Source organism: Pseudopipra pipra, chromosome Z, assembly GCF_036250125.1.
Source record: "Pseudopipra pipra isolate bDixPip1 chromosome Z, bDixPip1.hap1, whole genome shotgun sequence".
In the NCBI taxonomy this organism is placed as follows: domain Eukaryota; kingdom Metazoa; phylum Chordata; class Aves; order Passeriformes; family Pipridae; genus Pseudopipra; species Pseudopipra pipra.
Window position 1 is genome coordinate 20,833,322 of NC_087581.1, and position 21,403 is coordinate 20,854,724.

Here is a 21,403-nt window from a genome sequence, read left to right on the forward strand (position 1 = left end):
CACTGTGTCAACCTATTTTTGGATAGCTACCAAATCTTTCCAGTCTCAGGTATAAACCTTTTACATAAATCATAGTAGATTCCCCTTTTCTAATGCCTTAGATTATCATGGTTAACACTGCAATATATCTAGCACCTCTAAAATCATGTCATGTTACAAATTATTTCTGAAAATACGGTGATAATATCAATAATATATTTTACAAAAGTAGTAATTGAGAATACGAAAACCAGTTCTAAAATGCAACTAGTCAAGGAATCTAAACTGTACTGTGTATTTCCAAGCAAGTATCTCAAAAGGCACTTGCATTTCTAAGAAACATCTGTTCTCCAGATGTTTGCTGCTCTATTGAAATTGAGATACTAGGCAAAATAGTTTTCCTTATGTAAAAATTTGCATTGGTTGACAATTTTTTTAATATATATCTTGATTTTCAGTACTGAATATCTAGCATGTCCATGCTCAGAAAAAGTATTTTATTTTGCATTAACATAAAAATGGAAAAGTAAATGGTAGAGCGCGTAAAGCAGTATGATAGCACATGAGAGATTCAGGATAAAATACTGTAAAAATAACTTATTTTGTAAAAGCTTGTTAGTGAGCATAGGCTTTCAAGTTTTACATATTTTGCAGGGCAAGTTTCAATTTTACATTTGTGTAGTATTGGAAATATCAGAATTGATTAGGTGAAGTAAATGAAGAAAGATCAGTTTGAATTCTTGTGTACTAAATGGTTACATTCATTTTTGGAATTAAACACCTGTTTGAAAAAAACTTTCATTGTTTTGGTATAAATTAATGCTGAAGATAGAGCATCGAAAGCTGAGAGTAATGTTTATTTCCAGCATATCTGAAATATATTTATTTTATGAAAGCATTACAGATATGACCCAGAGAAATATGACAAGGTTATAAAGGCTGAGATTTTGCAGGGTGACACTGAGGATGTTTTTGTGCGAGATAAACGTATTTACCCTGAAAAACCTTGCATTCCTTCCCAAGGACATGTTTAACAACAACAAAAGAGAAAGATTGCATGTAGATATTTGTTCGCATTCACTAAGGAATAACAGATCTTTCTATAAATTTTAAAAACTTTGCAAATGAGAAGATAAAGCAATGTTCTCAACATAAACTGTCTGATTATCATACCAATGCTGAAATTACAGTGTATGCTGTTCTTACCTAGAGGACTGTTTTGGAAAACAGTAGCTTTTAACTGCTTAAATAATTAAGACGTGTCTTAATTATTATACCATCAGACATGGTAGAATAATACCCAGACAAAATAAAAAGTTCCTTATTTTTAGGGAGAGGGATGAGGTATTAAAATATTGAAGTCTAAAAATAAACATTCTAAAATTAGAGCATTGTAAGATATGGTTACACTGGCAGTTACTAAAACAGAAAGGCAGGTTTCCCTAGGGAATTTTGTTTCTTTGTTATTGTAGCTGTGTTGGCTAGACTATATTCCTGGTGCAAAATGTCCTTGCAGAACATCTGCCAAAGTGAATCTGTAGTAGAGTCTGTGTGTGGAGTTTTGTAAGTGGGAAGGAGGACAGAGTTTAGGCATAGGGAAAGGGACCTCTGTTACATGTGTAAATTCCCTACTTTTTGTCCCCAGAATGTTGTTTCTGTCTTCCTGATGTCTTTTGCTGTCAGACAGGTGCTTTCTTCAACATACAGTGCCAAATTCTTTTCTCTGGATGTTGTTTTAGGAATAATATGTGCTGGTTATAAGTTCAGTATCACTTAAAAATGCTACAGAGCTTATTGCAGGAATGCCATAAGCTTCAGGGAGTATATCTCATGATTATATATAAATCACATTTCCAAGTTACTAATGCCATTATTCTATCCCAGAACAAAAATGGATTCCATAAAAATGACAACTGCAGCATGAAAAACTTAAATTAATGCAGGTGTAATCTTTATTTTTTGTGTTCTACCACCTGTACAATAATGTTAATAGCCATGTTTAGTGTATAATATGCACTGTCCACATTAAAAGTTATGAAGGAAATTAATGATATGATAGTAATACAAGTCTGCTTGAACACTGTAAATATAGTTGATATAATCATAGACTCATATGGAATTGTAGAACAAGTTGGGTTGAAAGGTCATCTAATTCAATGCCCCTGCCATGGACAGGGACATCTTCAGTTAGATTAGGTTGCTCAGAGCCCTGTTCACTTGACCTTAAATGTGCCCCAGGGATAAATCATCTGCTACCTCCCTGGGCAGCCTGTACCAGTGTTTCACTACCATCATCGTAAAAAATTTCTTCCTTATATCCAATCTAAACCAACCCTTCTTCAGTGTTAAACCATTACCCCTTATCCTGTCACAACAGGTCCTGATAAAAAGTCTGTCCCCATCTTTCTTGTAGGCCCTCCTCATCTACTGAGGCTGCAGTAAGGTCTCTCCGGAGCCTTCTCTTCTCCAGGCTGAACAACCCCAGCTCGCTTTAGCCTTTCCTCATAGGAGAGATGCTCCAGCCCTCTGATCACTTTTGTGGCCTCCTATGGACTCTCTCCAACAGGTCCATGTCTTTCCTGTGCTGAGGACCCCAGAGCTGGATGCAGTGCTCCAGATAGGATCTCACCAGAGCAGAGTAGAGGAGGAGAATTACCTCCCTCAACCTGCTGGTCACACAACACTGTGTGAATACTGAATGGTACAGTATGAATATTGAATGTATAAAGATGAGAAGTAAATAGGAGGAAGTTACTTCATTATTCTGTATTTGTCTCTGGTGGAAGATACTGAATTACTTAGCATGACTCTGGTGGTTTTACAGTATACTGAGAAATGTAGATCCAGCTCAGAAACTGCAAAATAAGAATATCTTCCCGGGCAGTTACTGCAGAGTCAATGACACGCTATAAATTCACATCCTAGTGTAAGTTGTGCTAACTGGTTCATGTTACTGTTACCTATAAACAGATGGCAAAAGGCACACTTGGAAACAGCTGTCAGTGGAGCACACAGACACAGTTAAGAGTTTATTAAATTTAAGATAAAATTTGTTTAAATAAGGCCAGGTGTTCCTTAGTTAAGACTGTGACTACTGTAGATATTAGGGAGGTGTGTGGTGGTGGAATTAACCTTTCACTCACATTTTGGGAAAAATATTTTTGTGGCAGTTTCTATACATTGAATTACTAACACTGTAGCTTAATTATTATACTTCTTCTATATTAATTATAATAGTGTATTATCTGAACACATTTGATCTTTCATTCAATTCTCCATGTTAGTTTTGTACTTATTCAAGATGTGTAGCATCCAGAAATGGTTTTAGAAATGCAATAGAACAATATTAATTTTAATTATTTGTTACTGAAAATTTTAAATTACAGGTAAATATTGTTTAACTATATATTTTATGTATTAAAATAATTGTAATTTTTTAGCTCTCAACTAAGGTTTATATTACCTGACATTTTTATTCTTAATGTCAAGCAACTTAGGGGCCCTGGTTGAATTTTTGTGTCTTAAGTGAAGCTCCATAATGAAAACAAACAGTTTAAATTATTTGGAAATTTCTAAAAGGATGTGTTTAGGTTCACTATCAAATAATAAAATATTGTTGTGTCTTGATGTTGCCAAGGTTCTTTCTAGTTATGTCTTCCTACTCATGCTGCCCTTTATAAGGAGTAAATTTTTTTTTTCCACTTAACTAAGAAAATTTGTGGGTAAGTTCAGAGGCTTATTCCACACCATCTCTTTGTAGCCAATGGCTAGAAAAAGGATGATTTTTTTTTTCGAGAAGGTTCAGAGTATCTAAATAATCCTTGTGAGATCAATTACAAATCAAAGGTGGGTTTTTTTGTGGGATAGTGATGCCTGTGGTGTTTTTTGAGGCACCCAGCCAAAACGCTTTCAGCGCTAGTTCAGGTATGCAGAGAACATAGCAAATGCCATGCCAGCTTATGCTGTGAAATTTGATTCTTAAAGCTGATTTTTGTAAAACTGTGCTTTGGTAGGGCCACTTCTCTGCTCTGTAAACTTATGAATAATCCCCATAAACACCAATGAAATTAGGGGAAACTTATAAGGGCAAAAGCTGTTTCTACTAGGCTGGAAAAGAGCATTCAGATTAAAGTTGATAGTATTTAATTTACAGATGGGAGCTCACTCTCTATTAGGATGAGAAAAAGCCAGAATCTTAATGAGCTCTAGTAGGAAGTTAATATTTCCTTTTGAAATCTCTCTTAGTGAAGGAAGACCTTCTCCCAGATTGGAACTGCTGCACAACATAGACCCGATGTTTGTGGATGACTCCCCATGTGAGTATGCTATTGATTGCTCAGGATTTATTAAACATACAGTTTATCTTCTGAACACTTCTTGTTTTCTGTAAGTGAAGTATTTCCTTCTAGGTGGAACAAAATACAGTAGGCTGTCTTTTGCTTTTAAGCAAATAGCTTAAAATAGAGAAACATCGTCCCCCGATGCTGTGAGTACTTAATCATGACCAACATGCACTTCCTACTTCAGAGAGCTCTGAAACCCTGATGACTAATGAATAAAGTACTTTGGGACATGGAAAGGTTGAGGAGCAGCCGTGTGCCTGAGGTGCACAGGGAGGCACACTGCCAAAAACCCCTTCCAAACCCTCTCTTCAGTGTTCCAAATGAACTGCTCACCCTAATGCATCTTGATAGAGCTATATAATATGACCTTGCAAATGGAAAACTTCAGTTTGCGAGAAGCTGAGAAGTTCCAAGCCTTGTGATTGCATTTGTTCCATAATCACGTGGGTTGGATCTTCAGTGCCACGATCACGTGAATTGGAGCTGAAGTTTGCTAATTCTATAGCTCTGTAAGCACCATCTGTTTTATGATTCAACATTATTAGTTTGCTAAGGACTACAGACTTTTGAGGCAGACATTTTTTTCATACAGAACATTGGAACAGGTCCTTTCCAGTGTTTTTATAGCATTTCTGTATTTCATTAAATAAAGAAGTAAATCCAGGCAGAGGAAAAGTAGAGCAATGAGACAGTGATGTGTTGCCAGCAAGGCAAATACACATTGTGCTGCAATAACTGGATGGAAAGGGGTAAGGTGGCGTTTTGCAATGCACATCTGGTTCTGCTATGCTTTTCTGAGAAGGAGCAACATTGTGCCTACCTAGTGCTGACTGGGCAGCACTACTGCAGATAATTCCTACATAGGGATTGAATTAAGTTGTAGCTACTCCAATTTCCCTTCAAAGAATGCTCAGTGAGTATGCTCAGTAGCATTCCTAAGTGTTGTTATGTCCTGACGTGGTGTTCTCGGGCATACATCAGAGACTATCTTTTCCCTGTGGGAATGGCTTATGTTGAGCTCAGCAGAAGTGTTTAAGTAGACAAATTCCTGGTGTAAACAGAAGTGGGACAAGCAGAGGTTTTCAGAACCCTGAGCTCTTTGGAAATGTCACCAGAATGCTTTCATGATGCCATGCTTTGATAATCCTTCTCTGTTTGCTACATGCATCATGACTTTAGTTTTTGTGTGCATTGCATTGTGGGCAGGGAGTGGGGCACGTGGTGAGAAGCTGTAATACCATAACTCTTATGCTAGATGAGGTGTGGTTTTTAAGTGTCAGGAACAGAGGAAGGTACATGCATGCCTGTAAATTTACAATGTTTTTATGTACCGTTCAAAACTAGATTATAAAAAACAAAAACTTTATTCTTCACCAATGTGTTCTTATGCCCCATATAGGGTTTCCTTGTCTCTTTTCAGCAAAGGCCTATACTTTTGGCAAGTTGCTTTGTGTGTCTTAGTGAAATTATGCTTTGTCATATAAGAATTAAAATTTCTACTTAGCAGTCTGAGTTATTGGGAGTAATTGTATGTGTATGTAAGCCACCTGATTCCTGCGTGCTGTTTTTCATTTATGGAAACTGAGTAATAAGTTTCCATAAAAACTGGTGTCTCTATTAGGGAGACGCAAAGCTATATACAAGTACTTTCATATTTTCAGTAAATATCATGGCTCTCTTTGTGCTTGTTTTGTTTTGTTTCATTTTGTTTTGTTTTAAAAAAATCTTAAACTGCCCATACAATCTCCCTGTCACCAAGGTGATAAACTTTGTCACTCCATGTCCTAACTGTTTTGACATCAGAGTACTCTTATGCAGGTTTTTCTGGGTTCTCTCTAACCGCTGGTATAGGCTTTTACCTTCTTTATGCATACTTTGCTCACATTCTAGTCAACTTTAAAAAAATCTCATCACATTAAATCATCTTGTGTCAGATGTATTCCTACTAATGCTTTCTTTTTTGTATAAATTTGAATTAAAAAGTGAAATAATAACTGAAAGATGTAGATTAGCCAAATCTTTGGGTTTGAGGAGTACTGTAGGATAGCAAATAGGCAAGTAAATCTCAAGATACTGTTAAATATAAAAAAACCCACCTTTCAGGTTGTTCTGGGTAGTCAGGCAAGAAGACAGTGTACTGTTGTAGTTGGCGTTAAGTTAGTATTTTACTTGTACTCAGTGCAGGTTCAGTGTTCCTGAACTCTTGAGTGGTTTTGCTTATAACATATACCTTCTTTCAGCATAATATGTTTTTATTTAATGAATGCATTTATCTTCATCTCTCTCTGAATAACTGATAGTATTTAGTATCCTGAACAATGGGATATCTCATGTAATTAATTTTTTTTTTTAAAACTGAAATAGGGAAACTGAGCCTTGTTCTGTTCAGATTTTTTTATACTAGAATAAGAATTCCTTGAGGGAATAATTCGTGTAAAAGAATTAGTTTAGTGTCAACTCAACTGTTACAGCCAAGTGTTCAACAGAATGTTAAGGTAAAGTAATAGGACATGGTATCTTGATTACAGAGCTAACAACATTTCTGCTGCTGTGGTCTGTTAGAACTGACCTTGGGCAGTCTGTTTACCACTCGTGGGATAAGATCATATAACTTTCCAAGTTCTGAGACTGAGCACTGGTTTCTAATCTCCACTTACCTTTGTTTAGGAGCTGGAGCAGGATGCCCAATGGTTAACGCTGTAGCCCTGCAGTAGTCTTGTATTAAAGTACTGTACTTCTTTCCCATTTGTAAACAGCATAAGAGGAAAACCACTGTAAACTAGATTGCCTCCAGTTCCATTTTACAAAAAAGTGCAGTCAGGTCTTATTTCACTGACTCCTTCAAGTAATCATCTTCTCTCTCAAGGGCAGACTTTCTTCATTCAAATATAAACCTTTCTTGTGGTCTGATACACATCAGCTGTGATTCCTCATTTGTCATCTTTAGTGCTAATAAAAGTTTTCCTGTCCCTGTCTGAACACTTTGCCTTCAGTCTCCCTCTGACCTGTGGCAGTCCAGTGGATTGGCTGTGGTTAAAAACAATCATTTATCTCAATGAACTAATCTGGTTTGCAGTGCAGACCTACAACAATTGTAGTTGTGGAATGAAAAACTAGGGTGGGATCTCTAAAACTAGGATGAATAGAGGAGTGGGTTCTGGTCTTTGGGTGTTAGGAAGCCAGTCTCGTGGTGAGCTTTTGCCAGCCTGTCCTTTGCTTTTCCTCCTTCACTTGTGTTAGATGTGGAAATCACATAGTGACAAGATGATTCTTATCAGCCTTGACTGTTCTGGTAGCCAGGCAAAGGAGGAAGAAAGGTTTCTGCCACATCAGTCAGCTGAATCTACTTGCCTTGTAGCTGTGTGCCTGGAAGCAGGGGGTCAGTGTGTGGTTCCTGGCAGATGGAGGGACTGGCCACAGGATTTGTCAGCTCAGATCAGCTCTGACCACCTTGGGAGCTTCAGCCAGAGGCAGTAGTTTCATGGATTTTAAGCTAGTGTATCTTGCTGCTGCTACCACAGAGGATATCCTGCCTCCCATGGTGTCTTACCACCACTCCCCTCTTTTGTGGTCACCAAAACTACGCACAGAGCCAGGCTATGAGCCAGGTCAGGATATTGGTTCAGATTTTAATAACCCTTTTTTTACCCCCTCTGGATGTAGGTTGGATAGCCAAGCATATTTTGGCACAAAGAATGGGACTGGGAGGAATTTTGGGGGACAGGTGAGACTGATTCTTTCGGCTCTGAAATGAAGCTCTGAGATTTCTGTTGTGTGATATATGATGAAGTGATCCAACAGGTTTCTACTGGGGAAGTGCTTCACTTTCTCCCATCTCCATTCCCAGCCACATGCTCCTAGTGCTTGTTATGCATCCATTCACTCCCTGGATACCTCCATGGACCTATCTAACTTGCTAGCCTGATTTTCCTCTGTCGTGTAGGTTGACTGTGCTCATTACAGGGGCTGATGGATGCCAGCAGCAACTTAAGTCTGGGGCAAGGAGGGCTGTGTGGTTGGAATAGGGGAGGCAGAGGCAGAGACAACCCTTCTAGTGCTGTCTGGCTGCTTCTAGAGCCAGAGCCCCAGGGGGAAGGAGTGGGAAACCACATTTTCTGATTGAACCTTGCCATGCTAAACCAGTCTGGTGAGCTCTGCAGAGGCAGCTGGGCCCACGCTCCTCAGAGGCGATTGCTCCTCTCCCTCTTTAAAGGACTAAAAGCCATTGCTTTTGTCTTTCTGGTTGTTTCTTTATCACACTGTTTATTTTTTTCAAAAGTGATGATTATATGTCTCAATTGCTTGGTCTCAGCGTAGATTTGTAGTTTATTAGAGTTTACAATTACTTAAAATTGATATGAAGGATCTATTGCCTTTCGAGTTTGGGTCTGAAACATATTTTCTTTTAGCTCCAAGAATTCAGTAGTAAAATAAGGAAATTAAAAACAGAAAGCTAAAATTATGTTGAGAGTATAATTTTCTCTGTAATGTATAGGTTAAGAAAGCACAAATAAAATGCAACTTGAAAGTGGCATAAATCAAAAATCTTATTTACATGCTTTGAAGGGAAAAGAAATAAAATTGGTTTGCCCCATTTTTGTGACTTTGTCTTTAAAAACTAAAAAAAAAACAAGTTGTTGATGGTTTGGCAGCTGTGTGGGTGACATCAGCTCTCTCATTGTGAAAGATCTGCTGTCTCTTAAACAGCCTTATGGCATTTCATCAAGTTTTGGTGATTCAGCTGAACTAAAACCCCACTGGATTTAAGTCTCAATTCCCCTAACTGCTAAACCAAACTTATTTCTGACCACACCATCATTGCTAGATGGCCTGTCTTGAAGCAGTATTGAAACTTTATATCCCACAGAAGTTAATTTTATTTTGAGAATAAGAACTAAATGACATGCTGAAAGGAAATGTAGCATTTAATTCAGAGTTGTTAATCATAATCTGTCAGTACAAACTGTATTAGTTTTAGTCTGATTTGCTAAATTTATTAATGAATTTAGTAAATTTCACAAAATCTTGTAGATGCTACATGTGTAGCATCACTTTCTCTTCAAAAAGAAGTTGAATTTCTTTAATTAGAAAGATGTATTCAAAATAAATATGTTGTTGGGTGGAGCTGGTTAAGCTAAAAAAACTTTTACCTTCATTTAAAATTTCAGACTTAACCGTAAACTAAAACTTCAAATGCATAATGACATTGTAGGTTACTAATTGTAGTCAATTTATTTGCAAGATACATCTATTCAGAGGCAGACTTCCAAGACAGAGAACTTGTAAAAACATTTTGTAAAACATTTTGTGATTTTTCTCCAAACTTTTATTTGCCTTGAGCAAAGTTAATCAAACTTTACATTGCTCTCCTTGACATTTGAAAGAAGGCATTACCTCATATATTGCACTATTAATTGCCAACATAAATGATTGCTTATAATGGGCCAGGTCCGCTATGTACAGAATGAAGATGTGATATGTTACAATAGAGAAACCTTTACAGTTCTGGGACTGATGTGTCATTCATGGGCATTAAAATTGAATTATAATGGCTGTAGCACTATATATTATATCCATACGTATACCAAAATAATTCATCTTGATTAAGGAGTAGACACTCTAGGCTCCTCTAGGCCCCATTTATTACTTATTTTGCCCAGGTGAAAGACGATTCCTGAGTCTTTGTAGGATAGAAATTATTTCTTCTCCAGATCTGTTGCAGATGATCTAGCTTGTTTAGAATTATTTAATAAAACTAAAAAAAAAAAAAAAATCCATGATAATGGAGTTATTCAGTAACAGCAGAAGAGCAAGGATGAGTGTCCTGGTTGGCTGTTGAATGGATAAATACACTCCATGCCCATGCCAGGCTTAAGACCCAAAGTCTACTTTTAGAGTCAAAAACATGCAGAAAAGTGACCAGTTTGGTTTCTGACTGAGCTTATATAGTGACAGCTGGAATGAGAGAATGGTCAAGAATGAAAAAAAACAAGGAGATGTTCTTTGCTTCTCTGAAATACCATTTTTCTGCAAAATCATACGTATGCCTGCTGACCATCTGAATTCTGTCATCTTTCCATTTTGAAAAAATCATAAATTGTAATGACTCCCTGTAAGTTTATAGGGCAGGAGTTGCCAACATGTGACCCTGAAGCCCTCAACCACATCATGCAGTGCACGTCATGCTGACCTGGCAGTTTTGGACAGAGCTCATCTCCACTCCTTAATGGGAGGCTGCTGTTCCTGCTAGCTCAGCTGCCATTCACATCAGAGATAAGTAGGGTTTTTCTTTTGTCTGTCAGTTATATGAGTTTCTGGGGCGTAGCTCTTGCTGTCAGGAAGTTTGGCCTGCAGTTCTACGTTGCCTTGGCTCTTAGCCCACCTGCATCTCAGTGTGAACCATTCGTCCCTGCAGTATTCAATACTAAAGGATTGCATGTTTGGTGAGTCTCATAAATACTAATCTCCATGTTTCCTTCAGGATGTAGATAATCTCATTTAGCATTTAGAAATGTTAGGTCACTTGGTTAAGTGTCTAATGCAAGTATCATGACTGGAATTCAGAAATCTGCTTTTTTTATGCTTCATTGTACTCGATACCTATTTGATCACAACACTAACATTTTGTATTTTTATGAAGGTTTTGACATAAATGGTAGATTACATTTTTCAAGTGAAATATCTCTGAACTGTGAGCCTGTAAAATTTTAATTGTACACAGGATGTTAGAGTCAGTGCGCAGTTCTCTTTACTTTCACCACTGCAGCCTTACAGTGATGCAGTAGAGGTTCGAGTCTTTCACATGTAAGGCCATCTCAACATGACGTATCCTCAGTAATTTCTAAGTTCTGTTCCATTCAGTTAAAATCTATTTCCTGGAAAAGTAAGATTTGGATTTTTTTTTTTTTTTATTTGTCCACCAAAAGTGAAAGTCAAGCATTTGGTTTTGCTGTCTCTCATTTTGTGATGTTTGACCTTGTAGGCTGTAATATTTAGATTGCTCTTATTTTGAATAACTTTAATTTTTTTATTCTGTAATTGTGTAAGAATGTAACAACCTGGATAAATGATTCACCCAGTTGATATGCACAGGGATTTTTTGCTGCTCTGAGTGATTCTGGATTTCGCTCAATTGTGTGGTGTGGTTTTTTGTGAAGAAGTAATCTGTTGCAAAAACTAGGGTGAATACTTTGAGAAAAGAATGGGACTATTTTCAAATGTTTATTCTTATTGAAATTAAGAAGGGTATGTATTTTGAAAGGTAAGAGACCGAACATGATATTCTAGTATAAATCTTTTCTTTAGAATCAAACATTACTATGAGAAAACTGACATTACAAGGAATAATACTAGATCTGTATATTCACAACACTCAACTAAGTGAATTAAGATAGGTGAACTCTGCTGGGTGAGTTCATGTACAGCACAGCCCTACACCTTGTCAGCACGATAGTAGGAAGTTATAGTGTCTCAGGGCTCATCTGCTTCTTAAGTTCAGTATTCTATTCATTCTTCCAAGGTTAAGGTCATGGCTATATGTCAAATGTTTTTATTTTAATAAAATAACAGAAAGACTCAGAGTTTTGTAGAAAACTCATTATTGCCATAAAGCAGCAAAAGGTCACAAAATGTCTTTCCTTAGTGAAGGAAGAAAATCCCTTATTTCTTCAGTAATTTATTGTCACAGTGTAGGTTGGAAGAGCCCTTGACATTTCCAGAGTTTCCTTGTTGAGGTGAAACAGTTGCTCTACACATCACAATTCAAAAAAAGAGACATCAGTTAAAAGTACATATATGCAAAAGTACATATATGGGCCTTGTAAGCCCACAGAGCCATCTGCATTTCAAAGTGACTATAACAAGCTTGTCCTTTCTTCTAGCACATTTTCATGGACTCTCACATTAAGGCATCAGACCTACAAACACGAATGCAACTTCAAAAATGTGCCTTATAAATGAGGTTAAGCAAGTATAAAAGTTATATTTCTGTAACTGAAATGGAAAAATCATCACTCTCTGTTGGCTAGTACTGACTAATGAGCTATCTTTTAGAAACACTGTAGAATATATATTTTATTTACTGTAAGAATGAAGGAAAGGCTTTAGAAGACTGAGCAGAAAAGCAAAAATTAATTGACTTTATCTGTGTGAAGAGGTAAAAGTACAGATGGAAGAAGGTGCACTGTGTGACTTTAAGCCTTTTCAAAAAAATGTGCAACATTTTCTCTCTGGTGAGAAGTTGTCATGTCTGCTGTAGTACAGACCATCAGTTACAACAACAACCCATAGCACTGCAGTAGGCCTAGAAATAGCCATAAAGAACTCGTTCAGCTCTCACATTGATGATGTTTGTTTGTTGTTGTGAAGAGGGAAAATGCTGCTTAATTAAACAGTAGCTTAAATTCAGTTTTCAGCTTTGATTTCTATGAGATTTTTTGTCTTTGGTGCTTCATAAAAAGGCAAAAGCCAAAGAAGCACTAAATAACATTATGATTAAAGTTTTGTTAATGTACAACAAGCAATTTCTACGCAAAAATAGTTTGTGTCCAAAGAAGATACTTTTATATAGACCTTCCTTAAAATAGTCTAAATGACCTACTGGGGCTTCAATATTTGACTTTTCTCCTAGTAGAAGGGGTTTTTTGTCTTTTTCTGTTGGTTTTCTCTCAGAAAGATTAAATTTGTGATGGATGTAAAACAGGAACAAATATAATAGTGCAAGTGTTGATGAAGACTCTAAAACATCCCGTAAGCTCTAATATTTGGCTTTATTGTGGATGATGGTGACTGTGAATGTTGTGTCCATAGCATTTTTTCCCTGCCTGTTTCTCCATATCTTCCCATTCCTCTATTGCTTCCCAAAATTTCAGTCATGTAAGTAAAAGTTAATTCAGACACAATATAATGAATTTGCTTGAAATAATATAGCCCAAGAAAGAATAGTCTAGGCATTTATAGCATTATCCATTATAATCAGGAAATGAAAAAATTTTCCTGTATTTTGCAAAAGATACCTCTAATTTCATTTTTACAGTTCGTTGACAGAGATTCACTGAAGTTCAGCAGTTTTGAATAAAGACCTTAAGATAATTTGCAGAGGATCAAACTGATCCTGGTGCCATTGGCGTTTTTAACCAGACCTGATTAATCTTCAGTTGACTGTCCTGTCAACTGTGTGCTTGGATGCAAGAGCTGAATCACTTGCTTGATGTATATGAATTCATGCCAAGATAACATATGCCCTTTGCCAAAGCAATAGGGATAAATTCCTAAAACTCCTCCTGGAGTTTTTCATCAAGAGATGCTTTGTCTTGTGCGTTTCTTGATGAAAACTAAGTGACAGTCTGCTTCACAGAATCAAGTCTAGAAAAAGTTAATTCTTGTCATAAAGTTCCCATTGTATAAAATGCTAAAAATAAATTTGTAGTACAGCACCAACAAATTTCTAATACATCTGTGTGAAACACAGTGAAAAATTGTGTTTATGGTCAAATGAGAGTTTTGCCTGGGGAATCCTCATCTGCTTCTATTGAAGATTTTTTTCTGCTTTTGTAGTTATAGGAGAGAGAAATACTTCCTCCTTCTCTCTGTTTTCAGTTATAAATATATGGAGAACAGCGGTGTGTTTCGGTACTGTTAACAAACAAATGTGGCATTTAAAATGCATTTAAAGGCATATAAACCTTATGTTCATAAATAGAAGATATATAAGGTCCAAGTGTATCTCCTAACTGTAAAAAATATCAACTGTACCTTTTGTTCTCTAGCTTTTTTATTTCTCAATAAATTGTCTTTGAAAATTTAGTCTTATCTCAGGTGAGTAGTTGCTTCATCTAACTGGTTTAAGATTTTACGGACTGTATGAATTATACTACTACATTGGAGGCAGTCCAGATTTTCAGTGTTTATAAGAGACTTGACTTAATATTAATCAGTGGAAATGAAAAATATAGTACTTTCACTGCTCTCAATACTATAACCACTGTAGTCTGGGGGTATATAATAAAAACTTGAACCATGTTCAATATATTATTTCCTGAAATTTAGGAGGAAAAAAAAAGCTCATGTTCAAGTAAAGCATGTTGGTGCTTAATCCAAAAGCATAAAGCAAAGAAATTCAAATAGAATGGAAATTTAGTGTAATTTCTGACCCAGTCCATAAATCCATACTACTTTTATTCTCTGTGCAGCTGAACAATGTGAATGGTACTGTTTTCCAATTGCTTTAGTACCTCCACTAAAAATGGTGTATACTGAAAGCTATTTCTACATTCTTATGTTCACACATTAAACTTCCCTGCAGCCTTCTCTCTGTTGCCCGGATCCAGGAACTTACAGACTGGAAAATACCAAAGGAAATCTGGATATTTCTGTCATGTACCATTCTGCTTTTTATGGTGTAATGTAGAGTCCCCAAGTTGAATGTATTTGTAGACTGTCTGCAAATCAAACTGTAGACCAGATAACTTGCAAATGAAAACCACTCTGTGCCTCCAGAATATTTTACATCTTGGATGTTAGAAAAACAGATATATAATTGAATTAAGACTTAAAAGAGAGTAAAATGCTAAGAATTTGCTCCAAATGGTGTACCTACTAAATTTCCTTACTTTCCTATATAAATTGGAAGTTTTACAAATTTGGTATTGGTGGAAATCAGAATTACCCAAACCCATCCGGATATCCCATCACCAAATTAAAGGTTTATTTTCTGTGTTGTCATTCAGAATATTTGTATGTATTATATGATGTAAAATGTAAAATAACATACTTTGATAGAGTTGGACAGAAATCTCTCCTGAAAGATGTGAGATCACTGTTCAAAACTGTAACAATCAGGGTAACTCGGTTAGAGTTTTCGGTGTGGCCTGAGAATTTCCTCCTTTATGGAGGGAACTATTGGACAGTTGGAAAAATGCTGTTGGAGGAAAGTTCAGAAGATGTGGTTGTGGGAAGCAGTGCTGACCACAAAGAAAAGTTACTGGGTGGCTTCCTGACTTTTACTGGAATGGAGTTATGGTTCATTTCTTGACTTTGTGTTCCCCTTTCTGGCTCCACGCTCTTGTAAAGAATTAAGTCTTTGGGTACCTTTACCTGAAGTCTGCTTTTATTCCACTCTTTCAGTGCTGTAGGGAGAATCAAGAAATATGTTTAAGTAAACATTTTCTAGATCTTAACTTTGGAGCTTAGTGACACAGCTTTTGCAGCAGGGAAAATTACTCTGCAATTCATTTTTATCTGCTTATCCATAAGCCTCAGTTTTTGGTAACATTCATGGTATTGTGTGCTCCTAGTAATTTATTTCTTATTTTCTTGAAGTCTCTCATCTGAGAATTGGTAAATCGTGTATTGGCACTTTTGTTTTAATCTCAGAATCACTTTTATTTGAGGGGTTGGTTAAAGCATATGTATTGTTGCCAGAAATGATTGCTGTAAATACAAATGGGGAAATCTTTCATATGAAAGTTTTGTGGAAAACACATTTTGTCTATTGAACTGTATGGAAAAAGGAGAATTTAGCTTCATTTGTTTGATTAAGAGAAGTTGATAGGGTGTAAATTCCTTGTTTGTTACTGCTGATGCTTAACCAGTCTGAACCAGAGCCCACTGGAATTAATGGAAAGGTTCCCATTTGTTTCAAGGTAGGTTTTTTCAAGCTCTAACAGACTTCCCACTGTTCCACAGTTGAGCATTAGTAAGGCACAGGAAGCCTGCCAATCATGCAGGATTTGTGTGTATGCATATGGTGAGATTTCTAGGAGTCTGAAGACTGCTGTCATGAAGGTAATTTTTATGTGGAGTTTCATAATATTTGAGAAAGTTGGTAATTTTTTTTACCTACCTCTTCTGATATTGTAGCAAAAAAACAGAGTAAGGTGATTAGGAGTCTGCAGTGTGTATTGTGAGGAAAGCAATTATTTGTGGTTTTTTTTAAAAGCAGTGCTGACCACAAACTGCTTGGGTTTTCTTTTTTCTATTTAGTGGGAACCATGTAAATAAAAATTTTAAATCCTGATAGTAGCGTAAAATTATTTACATAATAAAGGAAGTTTTTTTTTAATGGAAGCTGTAAGAGAATGATACAGTTACCATTTTTCGGACAATATATACAAGATGGTGAATACAATAGGGATCTATTGAATGATTATAATAGTATGTTGATCTTAAAGATGATAAAGAAAATACTAGAAAATTCTTTCTGTTTGGGTTTCATATGTGTAAGGGCTTTTTGATTTGCCAGTCTCAGACTTCTGTCTGGGAATCTCCTCTGCAGTTTTTGTAGACTACTAGTCAGATCACAAGAGGCAAGGAGGCATATGCATTGCCTTACTATGAAAATAATACTGGTTACTGTTTATGGGGTTTAAGTCCTCATGAAGTAGCCTGGGTGATTTTTTCCTAGTGTTTGGTTCAAGTATTAAGCAGAATTCCACTCTGCAACATATAGAGAGTTGTTTGCTCCTCTCTAATAAAAAACATTTTTACAAAGTAAGGAAACTTTTTGGAATCACTCATAATGTCTTACAGCATAATCTCAGCAGAATTTGAACATGTAATTTATCCCCTTGAGACTTATCATTGCCAGATGACACTACCTTTTGAAAGCCTGTCTGCCAGCAGTGACAGTCTTCAGTGAGTTGCAAATCTATATGCAGGAGATTGAATTATTTTAAATACAATATCTTTTTTTGGACATACGCATAAGTGCCACTTCATTTCCTAAAGCTGCCTCACTGCAAGCACTAGTTTCTGCAGTTCAGTAGTTTCTTGTCATCTTGCTGTGTGGTGCAACCTTGTCATATCTGTGTTCCTTTGCTCTGAGTGCCTATCTGACAGAATCCTCTGGTGATGGGTGCCTCTTGTCACACATGTAGCTCTGTATGGGTTCCTCCAGCCTCTGTTGTCAGAGGTAAGTCTGAAAACATGAACACTTCCAGTGATCCTCCCAAGAGTCTTTGAAAGCAAGCAGGACTTTATTGCAACGCTGTCTTAGTGACAGTTGTGCTTATGTTGTGCCTGCTGACAAAATGGAATCTCATCACATGGACTTAGAGGATGTCAGGGGACCAGCAGCTCAGAGAGTTGTCCTAGCTATTCTAACAGCTGAGATGCTATTAAAAGAAGATTTTACGAAGTGATAGAATAACATGGAGGTTTTCCATGAAACATCTTTGTTGTGATTAAAAAAAAAAAAAAAAAAGGCATGTAATTGAATTCGAAGATGTAGCTGAGATTATTTCGTTCAGAGAGTGTAGTCTAGTCCTGCTGGAACATGACCGTTACTGGCAAAAGCAGACATTGAATTTCTTAAGTAAAGACTTTGTGTCTCATTCAGTATTTCAGTGTGTTTGAGTTTTTCTCACTGTAAGTACATGCTGAGCAGTAGTCCTGTTCCTCATTGTAGATGATGTCTTGTTAGGTCAGGTAGAGTCTGTAGTCACTCTGAATATGCTAAAAACTACCAAGATCATATGATTTCACTCGATAATTCATGAGTTTTGTATAGTAAGCTCTCAAAGTATTTGGCCTACATGTTTAAGTGATATGTCCTCTGTCATTTAAAACAATAAGGTTTTGATTATTTGATTGCATTTGGCACAGCATCTCACAGGATGGGAAGAACCTTCCTTTGGGAAGTGAAAATAGCCTGGTCCCTGGAGTTCCTTAGAACATGCAAATTTAATTAAGGAGAGTATACATCTAGCAGAGGATTTTTAGTCATGAGGGATTGCACATCATTCGACCTTGTAACTCGTTTCTGAACTTTCTCAGTCTTATTTTTGAGATGGGAAGACCAGAAATACAGTTTTCCAGTTGCACAGAGCTTTTTGCTTTGTTTACAAGTCCCTTTCTAATAATTCCTTACACTCATTTTTCTTTCTATCCAATGCTGACATAAATCCAAAGAAGCATCAGCTCAATCTGTCATGATTCCAAGGTTTCACTCTTGCTTATGAGTGACATGCGGGCCATCATTCTGTACGTGAGTTTGGGCAGTAACACCTGTTTATTATTTGTTTCAGATTGTTTTAAATTTGTACTGCAAAGAGTGGGAGCCATCTAAAATCTTAATTCACTGTGGGTTTCATGGCGTTACTTAGTGCATACTCTTCAGTCTTTTCTGTCAAGAAGGTTGCAAGTAAGCTTGCAACTTTAGTGATTATATTTTCCCCATCATATGTCTGCTACATTATATTATTATAACTACATGTTTTACTATAAAGAATGTTGATATTTTTCTTTTTTTCTTTTGGGAAATATACTGCAAAGGTAGGTAACTTAGAATCATAGAATCATAGAATCACTTGGCTTGGAAAAGACCTCTGAGATCATCAAGTCCAACCCTTGATCCACTACTGCTCTGGTTGCTAGACCATGGCACTAAGTGCCACATCCAGTCTCATCTTAAAAACCTCCAGGGACGGAGAATCCACCACCTCCCTGGGCAGCCCATTCCAATGTCTGATTACCTTCTCTGTAAAGAATTTCTCCCTAATATCCAACCTAAACCTCCCCTGGCAGAGCTTAAGACCATCCCCTCTTGTCTTGCTGATAGCTGCCTGGGAGAAGCGACCAACCCCCACCTGGCTACAACCTCCTTTCAGGGAGTTGTAGAGAGTGATGAGGTCTCCCCTGAGCCTCCTCTTCTCCAGGCTGAACAACCCCAGCTCCCTCAGCCTCTCCTCATAGGACTTTTGTTCAAGTCCCTTCACCAGCCTTGTTGCTCTTCTCTGGACCCGCTCCAGCACCTCAATATCCTTCCTGAATTGAGGGGCCCAGAGCTGGACACATACTCGAGATGTGGCCTCACCAGCACTGAGCACAGGGGAGGAGTGTTCTAACATCCTTGTTTTGCAGATGAAGAAACAAAGCTAGAAGCTTCATTTGCTTCTCTTTTCCTTAAAGGGCACTGATAGCTGCTTACAAAAGAGATGGTTTTGTTACTGTGTAGGATATTGGAAAATTGTAGAGGCATGGTCACTCACTTAACTGTTCAGATTACTCTTTGGGCAGGACTTTGTCTCCCAAATAAATAATAAATTAACATTTTTTTGTCTTTCTCCGAAATTGCTCTCCAGTACCCAACATTGCCTCTCTGCACGCTAGTATTGTAGACCACAGTGTACGGAAATATAGCATGCTTCAAGCAGTATTGGTTTGGACTCTTCAAGTTTTGTGGTCAGGACCTTGCTAAAAGACACGTTAGAGAGAACTGGGTGTTCTTTGATCTCTTACCAGCCAAAAAAACTTGTTCTCAGTATGGATCATTTTCATCATCTTAATCATACACTGAAGGCAGAATATTTTTTATTTTTAGATGTACCATCTATCAATTTCACCATACTGCAAGTTTGTACTATTTGCTTGAGTTGGTCTCATTGAATGAAAGAAGGAAAGCTAGAGGAATGAGAAGAGTAATTGATCTATGTTTATTAGATCTGCAAGATACCGTATTAATATAGAATATGTATTCCCCTGTATATTCCTCTTTTAAATAGTTTTATCTTCTTCCTTATTATGGTTAAAATTCGATAGGAAATTTTAAATGAATGTACTCTTATGAAAGTAATTACATTTAATAAAGCGTTTTCACAAATTTATGTTTTAGACTAATTTAAAGAACAAGCCTTTATTTAAGAAAACTAGGTTCAGATTGTACCTTTTATTTCCTTTAACTTGCAAATTTACACAGTGTGAGTGAGGACTATCCTTAAACCTTAGAAATTATGGTTATGTGGTACTTGAACTATTGCCTTTGCAAAGTAGAAAGCAAAAGATTGAAACAAATCATAGGAAGTATTTACAAAGAAGCTGAGAGATCTGAATTTTCCAGCCTTCCTATCAAGTACTGTGTTGCAGTGGCTTTTTGCTGTTGTCTCCAATATTCTTGATTTTGCTTGCATTATGAAAACTTTTTTTTCTAGTATTTACTCTTAATTGAGTATTAAATATTTCAGAGACTATCAGTGAAACTGTTGGGAATGTCCTAAGACTTAGAGAGATAAACAAGTTGGATTTATAATCCCTATACAGGAAGATGAGTAAGAGCTTCTGATGAGACTTCTAGAGCTGTAAAATGTAGTAAAACTGTATCAACCCTTCTTTCTTTTATTACCAGGTAGCATTGCAGGCATCAAGGGGTCACAAAGTTATTTTTTTGCAGCAGCAGCAGTAATAGAAGAATTTAAAAGGTTTTGAGTTCCACAGAAAAGAAATGGATTTTCAGACACTTCTGTATTTTTCATGGTGGTTGGATAAATTAGTATTTTTTAATTTTAGGTAAGTTTCTGGTAGGTAACTAGGTATGTATAAGCCAAGGAACAGATGATTGATTCTCAATTGTATATTGATCAGCAGGGAAGAAATGTGAAAAAATATTGCTTCCTATTTTCCACCTCCAGAAATCATTTCCCAGTTGGATACATGAACTAATGAGTTAAGCAGAAGGTTGTTGTAAGTGTATGCAAAAATACATAGGAAGACAGTTTTTTCCTCTGGAAAAGTTATCCACCTAACATAAATGATTTTTTAAATCAGGAGTACACATGGGATATTGAATGACATCAGGAGAGCTTTTTTGAAAGGCTAGAAGGAATAAAACAGGGCTAAGCACATTGCAGCATTTTTCATGATCTTTCCTGTACTTAGAAAGTGAAGTGAAAGAACAGATTGCTGGGCAAAGTACACCTTTTTGGTTTATCTTCTCTGTTTCATGTTGAATCATCAGTTATTAATTACTTCTTGGGACACACTTCAGCTTGGTAACACCAGTCATCTTGTAACATTTCTGTAAATTGTAGGGTTGTTTTACAATTTCAAATTGTATGACCAGGGCAGGAAATAATGTAGGAATCAGCTTCTGATTTCAATCACAGGAGTGTAAATCTGGTGTGAATCCATTATTTCAATTACTTTACTCTTGATTTACATTCTGATATAAGCGAAAAATCAGCTCTAGCAAATAACTGACTTGTCTGCACAGGTTGATCTGTGCATTGGAAGCCATTGCCATTAGTACTGTCATTTCCTTATGCTATCCCTCCTTTAAAGAATAGCACTCAAAGTAAACTAGAGGGTAT

General features: G+C 36.7%; 1 protein-coding gene across 4 annotated transcripts in view; it reads left to right on the forward strand.

Moving 5' to 3' along the window:
* ARSB (arylsulfatase B) overlaps window positions 1-21,403 on the forward strand; it is a 77,596-nt gene that overhangs the window by 34,923 nt on the left and 21,270 nt on the right. For all 4 annotated transcript variants that reach the window (XR_010426912.1, XM_064642651.1, XM_064642652.1 and 1 more), the window contains exon 6: window positions 4,225-4,295. Coding sequence is in view for 3 of the 4 variants with exons in the window: in XM_064642651.1 (XP_064498721.1) it covers window positions 4,225-4,295 (71 nt within the window). In the remaining variant the exon portion in view is untranslated. The remainder of the gene's footprint in view (window positions 1-4,224; window positions 4,296-21,403) is intronic.